General features: G+C 39.2%; 1 protein-coding gene across 6 annotated transcripts in view; it reads right to left on the bottom strand.

Annotated features, from left to right (window-relative positions):
* Nucleotides 1-13,418, bottom strand: part of met (MET proto-oncogene, receptor tyrosine kinase) — a 110,318-nt gene that overhangs the window by 66,939 nt on the left and 29,961 nt on the right. For 2 of the 6 annotated variants that reach the window (XM_052030343.1, XM_052030345.1), the window contains exons 2-3: nucleotides 6,810-6,921; nucleotides 5,276-6,496 (exon numbers count right to left, since the gene is read on the bottom strand). The exons of 2 other annotated variants lie outside the window; for them this stretch is intronic. In XM_052030343.1, coding sequence (XP_051886303.1) covers nucleotides 5,276-6,493 — 1,218 coding nt within the window. In that variant the 5' untranslated portion in view covers nucleotides 6,494-6,496; nucleotides 6,810-6,921. The remainder of the gene's footprint in view (nucleotides 1-5,275; nucleotides 6,497-6,809; nucleotides 6,922-13,418) is intronic. 2 more of the 6 variants (XM_052030342.1, XM_052030344.1) reach the window with 1 other exon arrangement.

Raw genomic sequence — 13,418 nt, 5'->3', positions numbered from 1 at the left:
AGGCTGAATGTAAAGTCATGAAATGGTCTGGTAGAAAGGAAGTTGAAAATATATAATCCTACTTCACTGTTATTTCCAAATTGATATTAAAATGTTCTCAGTTAAAAGTATCAATTTTTCCTTACACAATACTTGTGGATCTTGCTTCATTTGAACAATCATAGTCGAGACAAATCAATATTGACCATTACCAGACACTAATCTCAACTCATGAGGGACACAGTCTATCACAATGTAAGTGCCTTCACAAGCAGAAATCAATTTGCTATGTCAATTTATGTAATTAAACAAAGAGGTATGGATACACTCACAGAACTAATGAATTCAACGTGCACATGATGTTCCTTCAAGAAATTTAAAGGGTTTTAATCAATACTTCAGAAAAAAGGACACTGTGCCTATTTTCTACATATAATACCCATGGTCTGTTCAAGTTCCAGCTATTTGTTTAAATAAATCTGTGCAAGCATCAGGCAGATGATGTGATATCTACTTATGCAATAGCTTTTCTGGTTCCCTTTCTTTTGACAAAGGTTAGTGCAGTATACACAAAATGCTACCAGAAACACTTTGCGTTACTGCTTTCACTATGCTGGCATGCAGTTCTCTCCATTCACCCCTGAAATAATGCTAATTGGAATCAGTTGAGCATCTTCATAACCATTAATCCAAGATAATGGTTTCATCTACACGAGTGATTACAAGACAGAATGAGGAGGAAATGTAGAATTGGAAAGGAGCAAATCCATGAGCCTGTTCTTTTGAAGGATTATGCAATGAGGATGAAGAAAAAGATCAGCAGGAGAAATAGAGCAAAGTTTGCCAAAAAATTAAAGTTCTTTTATTATTAAACACCAACTGAAATCTGCCTCCTGATCAAACAATTGTTTTGGATGAATATTTCCATGCTATTTGGAATTTGCTTTAATTTTGATGCTGTTAGCTTACCTTAAATGGAATGTTAACAACTAACAATCCATTAGAGAAATGTACCTTTACAGAATTCAGAAAAAAAGTGCGGTACTAATTTTCCTTTAAAGTGCATGAAGTTGTGACATAACCTGTAAATAAAACCTTCATTGTTATGCAAAAAGTACAATGAGTTTGTTTTCACAGTAAATGAATTGCATTAATTTGCTCACCAATACTTGTCACAACCTCACTGTTGAATGAATCTGTCATATTCTTCTTGACAACTGATGTTGGCAACCAGTTTCATAAGTTATTTTTCAAAGCATGCAATTGGGCACAGAACGTGTGGCACAGTGGCACAGCTGGTAGTGCTGATGCCTCACAACTCCAGTGAACTGACCTCCAGTGCTGTCTGTATGGAGTTTGCACATTCTCCCTGTGATTGTGTGGGTTTCCTCTGGGTGCTCCAGTTTACTCCTACATCTCAAGGGAGGTTTAATTGGCTACTGTATATTACCCCAATTGTGTAAATGGGTGGTAGGCAAATTATGGGGAGTAGGTTGAATAGGCATGTGAAAGAAAACAAGTTACAAGGGAATGGGATTGATGGGACTGCTCTGAGATAGACTCAATGGGCTGAATGTCCTTCTTCAGGCACGGTAGTGTAGCAGTTAGCATAACGCTATTACAGAGCCAGTGACCAGGGTTCAATTCCTGCTGCTGTCTGTAAGGAGTTTGTACTTTCTCCCGGTGACTGCGTGGGTTTCCTCCGGGTGCTCCGGTTTCCTCCCACATTCCAAAGACGTACAGGTTAGGAAGTTGTGGGCATGCTATGTTGGCACCAGAAGCGTGGCGACACTTGTGAGTTGTCCCCCCCAGAACACTCAATACAAAAGATGCATTTCACTGTGTGTTTTGACGTACACGTGACTAATAAAGATATCTTACCTTACCTTCCATGTCAAATTAGAATATAGTACATTTCAAATAGAACAAATCATGATGTAAAATGCACATCTGGGGTATAATCAGTTTCACACAGATTTTAGTAAAATGTGATAAATGTTTTAACTCTGGTGCATAAATATAATCCAACTTGGATTATAAGAATAGTTAGAACATCTGTTTGCAACAATTTTCAGAGAATACTGGAGAATTCCTTTGCAAACCATCAATACCATTTTCAGATCCCCTTGTTGATATTTCAGTAAAACCTCAGAAAGACATTGTCATAAGGGAAATGGGTCCACCACACTGCAGAACACAATCAAGGAGGTGCATTGCCGAAATATTGGATCAATAATGAGAGGGACGAAAGGGTGGATGTATGCAAGAATAGATCAATTTTCAGATGATATCAAACTAGTAGACACTGGATGGAGTCAGAAAAGACCTGATGAAATGCTTAAGTCTTATTCAAATGGAGATCTGGGCTGTTGAGAGGCAGTTGTCAATTAAGGACAGGACTCCAATGTGTTAAATCATCCACAAGCACATTACTGCCAATGACGAACTTCGGTAATGCAGAGAAACACTGCCAAGGCTTAATGACCAGATGCATCTCTCTAAAGCGGTAAACACTGAAGAATAAATATTGGTCAAGACAGCACAACAGTTACCCTGTTTTTCTTTGAACAATGGCATTCCATTATTTACATCCATCTAACTGGAAAGATGGGGTCTCAGTTTAACATGTTAACCAATGGACAGTACCACTACAGAGTCACACTTTCTCAGCAATGTGCTGAGAAAGACATGGGGTCAGATTTCTGGAGGGTACTCAAGTCCATGACTGTCAGACTCAGGAGATAAGTGAGTTATTACTAAACCTAGCTGAACACCCAATTAAAGTGGATGAAAAGAGTGAAGAGATTTGGAAAGGGTAAGTGATATATAAATTGTGCAGGATTGCCATACTGCCTGGAAATTCATCCCTGTCAATGGTACTAAATGCAGTGCACATGTATATCCGCATGTTATACGCTGACACTGAAAGTCATGATATTGACTACCATGGATTGAGTTTCAGAGGCAGAGTATAAAACACTGAGATAACTATATAGTGTGTTTAGTGCTGTTGAACATTGAACAAATAAAGAAGATGGATTTAGAGGTGACTGGTAAACAGCTAATTGAACCCATTACATCTGAGATACTGGAAATAAAAGGAGCAAAAATAATCATGGACTTTATAACAAGACAATAAAGCAAAATATCAAGAAACTCTGGGTTAGAAATTCTTCAGGTGTGCTTGATCACCCCTATTTTGAGGAAGGCTGTGAGAAGCTGCACACCCTCAGACTTTACTGGCACAGAGGGGCAAGTACAGGGGTTGGGGAAGATCATGCAGCCAGTGCTGGAGAGGATATCACTGTAGAGGAAGAATATTGGGGCCTGGGCAGGAGACATCATTGGAGGGAAGAGAGTGGGCTGGCAGAAGAACGGGGCTAGTGGTAGTGCAAGTGATGATAATGGTGCAGTGAGAAGATCAGAGTGGTGCTGAAAAAAAGAAGTGGGGGGGATGGGGATGAAATCAGGAGATCAGAGAGATAAACGCAAGTGAAAGGACAAAGATTGTTGGCAACAGGCAGGGAGGTGATTGATGTGGTGGAGGTGGGTTAAAGATCATTTGGGGGCGGGGGGGTGGGAGAAAGAGGTTTGGTGGGGAGATGCAGAGGAGATCCAAGGGACCATGGAGGAGCACAAAAGTGAGTGGAAACTATTCACAGTAGGATGGGAGATCTTAGACAATGTGGGATGGGTCTGTGCCGACCACCAGCCACCTGTTTACACTAATGCAACATTAATCTAAGTTTTTTATTATTGTCCTCCACATCATCATCAACTCCCCCCAGATTCTACCACTCACCTATGCACTAGGGGCAATTTACAGTGGCCAATTAATCAATCAAACCGCATATCTTTGGAGCACGATTGGAAACCAAAGCAGCTGAAGAAACCCACATGGCCACAGGGAGAACATGAAAACTCCACACAGGCAATTCACGAGATCAGGACTGAACCAGGGTCTCTGGTGCTGTGAGACTCAATACGTTTGTCCGCAAAACAGGAACTTAAGGACGAATGATACATCATTGCTGGACTCCTTCACTTAAGGCAAGTTTCTAGAGTTGAGTCCTTTGCTATTTGCAAACTAGCAATCACTGAAGTTACAACAATTAAAAATTAAATTTAAAAGGAGATTTATGAGGGGTGTGTGTGTGTGCACACGCGCGTGTACACACACACACAGACACACACAGACACACAGAGAGTATGGTAGATGCCTGGAACATGCTGCCAGGGAAGTGGTGGAAACAGATACGATAGTAATATTTCAGAGGTATTTAGACAAGCATATGAACAGGCAGGGAATGGAGGGATATGGACCAGTGCATGCAGATGTGATTAAAATTGGCACCATGGTTGGCACAGATATTATGGGCCGAAGGGACTTTCTATGTTCTGTACTGTTCTATGCTTTAATTGCACATTGTGTACTGATTGATATTACTATAAGTGCACAGAAACCTCTGCGCACGAGTGCATCATATGCATTAAGGATGAGGACAGAAGATCTTGAAGCCTACCATGAACACAGAATATCTGAACTCATGATAGAATTTCCCCCAATAGAAGGGCATTACCTAAAAATGTAGAAAAGAGATGGGTGTTTGATAGAGGCTGGTGAGTACTGTATATGGAATAGATTGTCTGAGAAGGTGATGGTGATTGGATTGATTTTATTTGCTGATAGCAATGAATTGGATATTACTCAGGAAAAAAAAATCAATAGAAAGCGTGTTAAAGACATTGTGGAACATGGTATTTCCTTGGCATATCGATTATTTCAACAGTCTTTAGCAATTTTGCGCATTCCATATTTTTATAGATATAAAATTATTCCTAAGGAACCAATGTCTTTTCTCTCTATAACATGTTTTAATATTAGCCAAGTTTTGTCTCCTAATGGAGGTGTTAATTTGCTTAAAGTAAACCAGTCAATAGCACTGTTAAAAAAGAGAAAGGAAATTGATACAAGTGCTTTAGGCATTCACACAATTACATCACTGAGAGTCTTTCATAGCCTTTCATCTCTCCTTCCATTCGTTACGAGTGGAAAAAAAGATGACTCATCTGTTGCTGTGATCAAATTGATATCTAAAATCCATCTGGTTAAATGCATTAGAAACTCATTCCGAATGACCAATTTATGCAATCGTGAAAGACACATTGGTATTCTCCCAGCATTTGAAATTTAATGTCTTAGTAATAAACTGCAGGAAAATGTGTTTTCTTTGCTTCATAAATCAGAGGTTACATCCATGATACAATTACTTAAATATCAGTTTAATCAACTTACTTTATTGACGCAATATCTATCAGCACCACTGTGAAAATGGCGAAGGCCTTTTGGAAGATTTTCTTTCTGACACCTGTCAATGAACAGCTCAAAGAATTGATTGATGAATTTTACAGAAAATGCACAGACAGTTGATCTATTGGTAGGTTCCAAAGATTCTGGCTTGCTTTGCACAAATACTGCAAAGAGTACGTCCTCTTCAGTAGAAATCCCTAATTGCTCAGCAAAATCTGCACCTGGTTTGGCTGCATACGCAGCCTGAAGGATGTTAAAGACTTCGATATTCGAGGATCTCTTCCTTCGTTTTTCACTGATAATACATTCTAGTGGCATTTCAACATAGGAGTGCAAGAAAGGATCTGAGGTGCACAGCCGAATAATTCTGGTGTGAAATGACTTTGAACGCAAACTTTCACGTTGCACAGTTAAAAAATACACATAGTTCCCACTTTCAAAAGTGTAAAGATACTTAATTGGATAGGTGTCCCTAAATTGTGGAATAACATCCATATATGAATGTTCAGAGACGAACTGAAAGCCATCTTCGGATTCCTTTAACCTCTTTATGGATACTGAATGTAACTGCAATGACAGAGGAGCAGAGCTCAGTGTTGCACCGATATACAAATTCATAAATCGATCATTCTTCTTCATCAACACTTTTGTTCCCAGGGGGCTGGCAATACAGTCTGGGCACATGCCATGGTTGTTGTTGGCAAACGAGTACATACACTGGGCATTGTTTGAAAAATTGGCAAGAGCATTTTCCTCGAGATTGTGGAGGAAACAAACACCATTCCTTGCACTGCCACAGCTAATAAGCTGATCTCCATAGAAAGTTTCGACAAGCAAAACCATGTTAGTATTGTTTCTCCACACAGATTCGGAGTGGTCTTCCTTTTCCTCACAGTTATCACATGGGGAACAGTTCAAGGATTCCAGTACAGGGCCAGTTTTGAATTCAGAGAGCTTTTCTAGGTTACTGTTCAGGACATAGATTTTATTTGTTGCCCCTACATAAACACGCTGATTGTGGAGAACTAAGTTCTGTATTAAAGTTTCTGCATTAAAGCTGGAAAAGTTGTACTGCATGTTCATGTCCAACTCCACATCCTTCTTTGCTGCCTCACAGTCCGCACTGCTCAGCTGAACCAAGCTCCCCAACAGCATCAAAAGATGCCAAGTGCTTGCTGGATGTCTCATTGCAAAATGTATCATTAGCTGTAAGGCAAAGAAGACTGTTTAATATAAAGGCACAGGACAACTGATGACAGGACACTAAATGCAATTTACAGTGCATGCAGCTTATATATTTTTACAACATCCAAACACACTTATGATCATTACTAAAATTAGTAATTCCTTGATAGTTACACTGGTTCATTTAATGCATAGGCAATCTGTACATAAATCAAACCAGCAATCTGACAGTTAAGTGGGAAGATCTCAGGGATGGCAATGGTAGGATGTTTAGGATGCTCGAATAGGGGAAAGAGAAGGAATAACCAATTACTATCCAGCGATTCCCACTGACCTCAGGTCTGAAGCCTCTGCTCTTGCCCACTCAATTATAACGACACTCCACAAAGGCTAGGAACCACAGGATAACCAGCAACGTGCAGTCATTTTCAATTAAGAATCAGTAGCTTGGGGACAGAAGGTGATAAAATATTGGGAAAGAAAATTAGTTAAAAAATCTATTCTAATTTTCTCACTTTCATTTGCAAGGCTTCCTTATTTTCTGGGGTGGTATTTCCCCTGACACAAACAGCAATTCACATGGTGGCCAAAACTCAGGTATCAGCAAGGTATTTTAAGTGGAAGGTTGTGAATTTAACAGCATCATGTGGTACTTCAATACTTGTACCTATAAAAACATGGCAGATTCCAACCAGAGTTACACTGGGCAGTAATCAGGAGCATTTTCCTGATTCTGAAGCAAGAATGTTGGGCCCAATCATGCCAGCATTCAGCCATCCCCAGGAAAATCAGTCTTGGACTTCTGTAGACAAATGTAAGTTCAGGACCAGCTGAATGGCAGGTGTTGCTGCATCAGTCACTCTACTTCGTGGCTGGATTTCAAGTGGAGTCCAGAAATGGCACCTTATTTTGCTGGGAGACCCAGCTCTCCGATCTTATGCCAATAAGACCTGAATAGGGATTCCTAGCTTGGGGATTTAAGAAAAAAGCTGTGATTGTTATTTAGTTTTACTCATTTAACTTGGTTTTAATATTTTAATTCTTAAAGCTTTGAGATTGCATTAGAAAAAAAGTGCCCATTTTATATTTGTTGACAGCACATATTACATCATTTTGTGTATGCTTTGAAATGTTTGTACTATTTACTACTGAAGTCCCACCAATTGGGCCACTTCCTATAGCGAAACACCCCATCAGCTGTGCTATTTCCTATAGTATTTGCTGCACGTGATGATGTCATTAATTACTTACTAACAGAACTTAGATGAAAAGGTTACAACTATCGTAACTACCTCACAGTTCAACATGGACTTTATCATGAAGTGCATGTGATTTAAAGTTCCCATGGGATATTGTTTTTAATGAAAATCAAGTATTGTAATTTTTTATTCATCCGAAGCTTCGTTGAGACCAGCAGCTCTCTGTACAAACTGAGGCTTTTGTGAACTACTAACTACAGTTCAAGAGCAGTCTCAGCCTGCCACGGAGTGATGACTTTAACTGCACTGACCTATATCCTGAGGGTCAGGGTGCAAATTCTATCCAAGCAGTAGTGTCTGGGAAACACACAGTTGGGTTTTAACATCTCTTAAAGGGAGTAAACCACAATTACCACAATCCCACTACGGCAGCTGGGGAATTTGAATTCAGTAATTAAATAAATCTGGAATTTTAAGAAAAGCTAGTGTCCATTATGGTAACCATGGAACTACCAGACTGTTGCAAAAACCCATCTGGTTTATTAATGTCCTTCAGGACGGAAATGTCCTATCCATACCTAGTCTGGCCTATATGTGACTCCAGACCCATTAGACTTAGAATTGCCTCCTTCAGGGACAATGAGGGATGGACAGCAAATGCTGATTATGCCCACGAAGTCCACAACACATGAATACATTTAAAAATATGTTTTTAAAAGCATTTTTGTGCTCGTCTTGGTGATTTCTGATTTGGCATTTGGGTAAAAATCAAGTACCTATTCAGCCCTCCATAAACAGCAATCTAATTTCTAGGGATTAATAGCTTAATGCTTTTAGTTATGTTTATATTTTTAATAATTTTTTTTATTAAAAGTGTTTAAAGCCAGTTTTTAAGTGTCTCTGGAAAAGAAATAGCATTGCAGTTTTGTACAGGAGGCAAAACTCCTTCCCATCTTTCTCTCTTATCAGACTGGCAGAGGGTACTAAGGTGGGGACTCAGCAGTAGACTGCCAATGAGCCACTTACTGCCAAACCACACGACACCTCATTGGATGCCGCCTAGCTACGGAATGTCATATGACCATACGAATATGAATTAGGAATGGGAGTTGGCCAATCAGCTCTTTGAGCCTGCTCTGCTACTTAATGATTCCGGCTTATCTGATTGCAAATTTATCTCTGCTTTGTCCTATCCATCCCATTCTACAAGTTCTCTGCAACTTTAAAATAATTTGTTTCCTCTCTCTCCCATTTCTAATGAGGGGTCTTCAACCTGAAACATTAACTCTGCTTCTCTTCAGCAGGTGTTGCCTGACCTGCTAAGCACTCTCAGCATTTTCTGCTTTTATTTCACATTTCCCACATCTACAGACTTTGATTTTCCCTTTGTTGCTGCCTCATCATGTTGCGACTATTGATTTTTTTTTAAATGGTGTGGCTGAGGCAGGGAACACACTGAAAGATGAGGCAAGCTACTAAAGATTCTACAACTATAAATTTGGGTTTACAATAAGTTGCATAGTAGTTCAGTCTTCCTTCAGTGAAGAAGAGTAATGAAGCTAAAGTTTTGCTCAGGTATAAAATTGAAACCTGGCCAGACCCAGCTAATGCAAACCCACCCGAGCCCACTTACCATATTTCCATACCCAACTCAAACTGACCTGACCATAGATATAAATATAACAATCTCAGACTTTTTTTTAGGGTGAAATACCAAATATTGATCAAAACAGAGGACATAGACAGCGATATTAAAATCATCCTTAGCTGGATAAAGTTCTGACCCAGGCCTAGATGAAACATTGAATATTTCATCAGGGTCTTGAGTGAAAGGAAAGTCACCCTCGGACCTATATAAATCCACCATAAGTTCAGGACATGCTGAGTGCTCAATGCTGATGCAATAGTCATTGATGGATTCCATGTATAGATTGAGCCAACCCAAACACAAATGCTTTATCTGACTATATAGCTGAGCCAACCCGACCCAACACATAGGGTCAGATCCCTTTGGGCTCAAGACAGGTTCCAAGAGACACCTCAGCATCAAGTTATCCAGTTAGTTGGTCATCTATTGCAACATCAGAAGTATGCAGATACTTTTGGCTGTATCTAAAAATGTTTCTGATAAGAGTGAAGAGTAGCCAGTTATTAAGTCACAGGTCATAGATCCATGCAGCGCAAAAACAGGCCATACCACCCACCATGTCCATGACGACCATTATACCTACTATACTATACTAGTCCACTGTGCTCAACCATGTGTGTCAATGCATCCCACAGGCAAGGAGAGAAGACCCTCTACTCGCATTTCAGTTTGAAAACAATTTAAAAACCACTTTGATTTATATGGACACCATCAGGTAGAAGCCAAGTCTAAGAATGGATCAGCCATTATCTTACTGAATGATGGAGCAGGTTTGAGGGGCTGTTTGGCCTCCTCCTACTCCTGCTTCTTATGTTACTATGTTTTAAGTCACAGTCGTAGTCACCAATCTTAAATATCCCACGGTGTCTTCTTCAAGCAGTAAGGGATCTATTTACTACAAGAACATACGAGCAGTTATAGGCTAACTGGCCCCTCAACCCATCCCACCATTTGATATGATCATGGCTGATCTATCCCAGGCCTTAACTCCTGCTCTGTGCCAGCTCCCCATAGCCCTCAATTCCACAATCTTTCAAATAGTTATCCACTTCCCCTTTAAGTACCTCTAGTGACTGAGCCTGCACAACCCTTTGGGGGTACAGAGTTCCAGAGCCTGACTACGCTCTGCAAGAAGAAATTCCCATGCACCTTAGTTATAAATGACTGCCCACTAATCTTGTTTGAGGCTCTCCCCCTAGAAGAAACATTAACATCTACCCACTCATGCCCCCTCAGGATCTTATATATTTCAGTAAGATCACCCCTCATTCTTCTAAATACCAAATAATATGAATCTAACTTTTTTGACTGTTTGTGATAGGAGAACCCTCTCAACCTAGGAATTAGCCCAGTGAATTTCTTCTGGACAGCCTCCAATGCTAATATATCCTTTTTAAAATATGATCAAAACTGAACACTGCTTACAACAATAACAGCATGATGTATATAGTCAATTAGACCCCAACTTCCCCACTGACGCAAAGCAGATGCTACTGCACAGCAATACTAAAGTTATTGTAAAAACTTGGAATCACTGCACAAACTAATCCCAAATGGAAACATGTTAGGACTTTCTGGGAGAAGGCATCTCACACATGGAATAGTTTACTATGGATCCTCGTGCTGTGTAAAAGTAATCAGAAAATGGCCATATGTACCTTAACCTTTCTGGGCATTTTTTAAACTTGCAGTTAATGCTAATACATACAACATGGAGTCCAGTCTCCAGTGCTAATACATACAATGCAGAGTCCAGTCTCCAACTAAATAAAAGTTTTTCTCCCCCCCATTAGTACCAAATAGGTGTAGTGTACTTGAGGAGCACCGATAGAAGATATTATCGCAGGATTTTCTAGTCTCAAGCCATGGACAGCAAAAGAGTAAGTCAAGGTGAGACAGAAGATCAGCAACCTCTCCCTTTTGCCTTCAACTTGGTTTTAAGTACTTTATGTAATTTTATAAATGGCACGTCTATCATCTGACAACTACAGTAAGAACTCATCAGATAAGAGAATTAATTAAAGCACTACATGTGCAGATCATTCCATTTTTAAAGGTACTTGCGATTCATTGCTAGAGTTTCTCGTAAAAGATTACAAATCAATTTCGGCATAATACAATGCCTTTTGTGTGGTTTGGTTTTTTTTTGCTGCAAATCCATTATCATGATATCGTTGTTATCAACAACGACATGTCAAATACATCCTTCTTCTCGTGTCTTCTGTTTGAATGGATAATGTGGTTTATTATTATCCTTCACCTATTAAAGATAGGCTTTCACTCGTCTTAGTAATTTCCCCAGGGAACCGATCAGTGGTTTTTGTGGATCTTATGTATATTACCACTGCAAATACAGCCTACTGACTCATGGAAAGTAACACTGCTTGCTCTTGAAAATTATATTTCCATCCACTCATCTGGCATAATGCTGTACATTAACTCAACTAATTTCATTTAGACAACCATGATTCACATGCCCATTTTGACCAACAACTTAAAATTAGTTTAATGATGGAGCCAATCTTTGTGATTGATACAAAATTAGACCACTTTTAGAACAATTAAAGTTGGATGCTTCTGTAGGCTATTTACTTTCGGGTAGCATAAATGGAAACCAAAATAGAGCCATGTTAACACTGGGCAAAACTAAAATCTGCATGTTTCAGGTTGGCACTGATACAAGAAGCATTGCAATCCATAATTAGATAGGACATCCTGAAAAGCCACCTATCAAAATGTCAAGATAAGCAATCTATTTTTAATGACGTGGGAAGAATTGAAAGCTTTATCACTGTTAAATAGACAATTGCAAAACTACTGCAATTATAAGGCGTCAACACATTTGGTCTCTATTGGCAGATTATTTACTACATGATATAATATGGAGAGTTTTATTTCAGCAAAAACAAAACTAGCATTGGTTCAGGAGGAAGAACCAGAGTCATAATTAAGAGGCAGCTAACATTCTTCAGTTTCATCAGTCACAAATTGATATGATCAGCAGTGTCCATCCAGCAGTATCTTCAACACTGCCATATGCTATTGTGGCCTAAAAGGAATAGCTCATAAGTTAAATTGACAACTTGTAAAAGATTGCTTACTGTGTACTTGATGCACATGAATGACAAATTCCTTTGCTTCAGCTGAGGACCTATTCTGAGTTTGCTCATCTACTTTAAGCAGGCACAAAAGTGAAACAGTTGGTCTCAGTTCCCAAGGGTAACTGAGGGAAAGGAAAATAAAAGACATGCTTATTGCAATCCTTTAGGTGAGCACACACTGGAAACACTAAAAATCTCAGACAATGCTCTAAAAGTTAATGATTTTTAAAATTTGTACATATTGAAAGTAATATACCAAAAAATCCATCCCAAAAGAGTCAGTAAGCTACCTAAGCAGGCTACCAAGTGCTAAAATGATGCATCTTGTTTGTTGTTTTCTGTTCCAGATTCCAGCATCTGCAGTCTCTTTTGCCTTCATTCCACTGAGTTCTTGCAGCATTCTGGTAAATGATACTGCTTTGCTGAAATGGGTGTTAAATGAAACATTCTTACATCATTAGAGAATCAGAAGTCCAGAAACAGATTTCCTGCCAACTTGTGCACCCACTCCACAGCACAAGGTCACTGGGTCAAGAGTGAGAATATTTGTCTATGAAAGCACGGTACATTCAACAGCAATGTCGTGACTTAAGCTTTAAAAAGCTGCTCAAATATTGAGCCAGATCATGCTGAAGGGCATCCATTAGTTCTGTAGAGAAACACATGCTAACTGCAGTTCACATACAAGTTCATTCAGGACCTGCCTGCCCAATCACTGCAAGCCTGGAAACAATGATTCCAGTGGCAGTTCCATAATATACCAGTACTCTTCATACCCAGCTCAACTTAACACCAGTCATACGTGCAGCACCCACTGTGGCCGCTGCTGAATTTCACTTCAAAAGGTAAGTAAAGTGACTTTTATTTCTGTTATTGTGTTATATTAATGCTTTTAATTAGTTTACAATAGTTGAATGTAATTTAAATAAATTTGTTATTTAAATGGTGGTATTTTTAATCATTTATGTTTTCAACTGTTTCTTAGTAATATATAA

This window comes from Pristis pectinata, chromosome 15, assembly GCF_009764475.1.
Source record: "Pristis pectinata isolate sPriPec2 chromosome 15, sPriPec2.1.pri, whole genome shotgun sequence".
NCBI classification, from domain to species: domain Eukaryota; kingdom Metazoa; phylum Chordata; class Chondrichthyes; order Rhinopristiformes; family Pristidae; genus Pristis; species Pristis pectinata.
The sequence above is the reverse complement of the archived record's forward strand: the minus strand, read 5'-3'. Positions and strand labels throughout refer to the sequence as shown.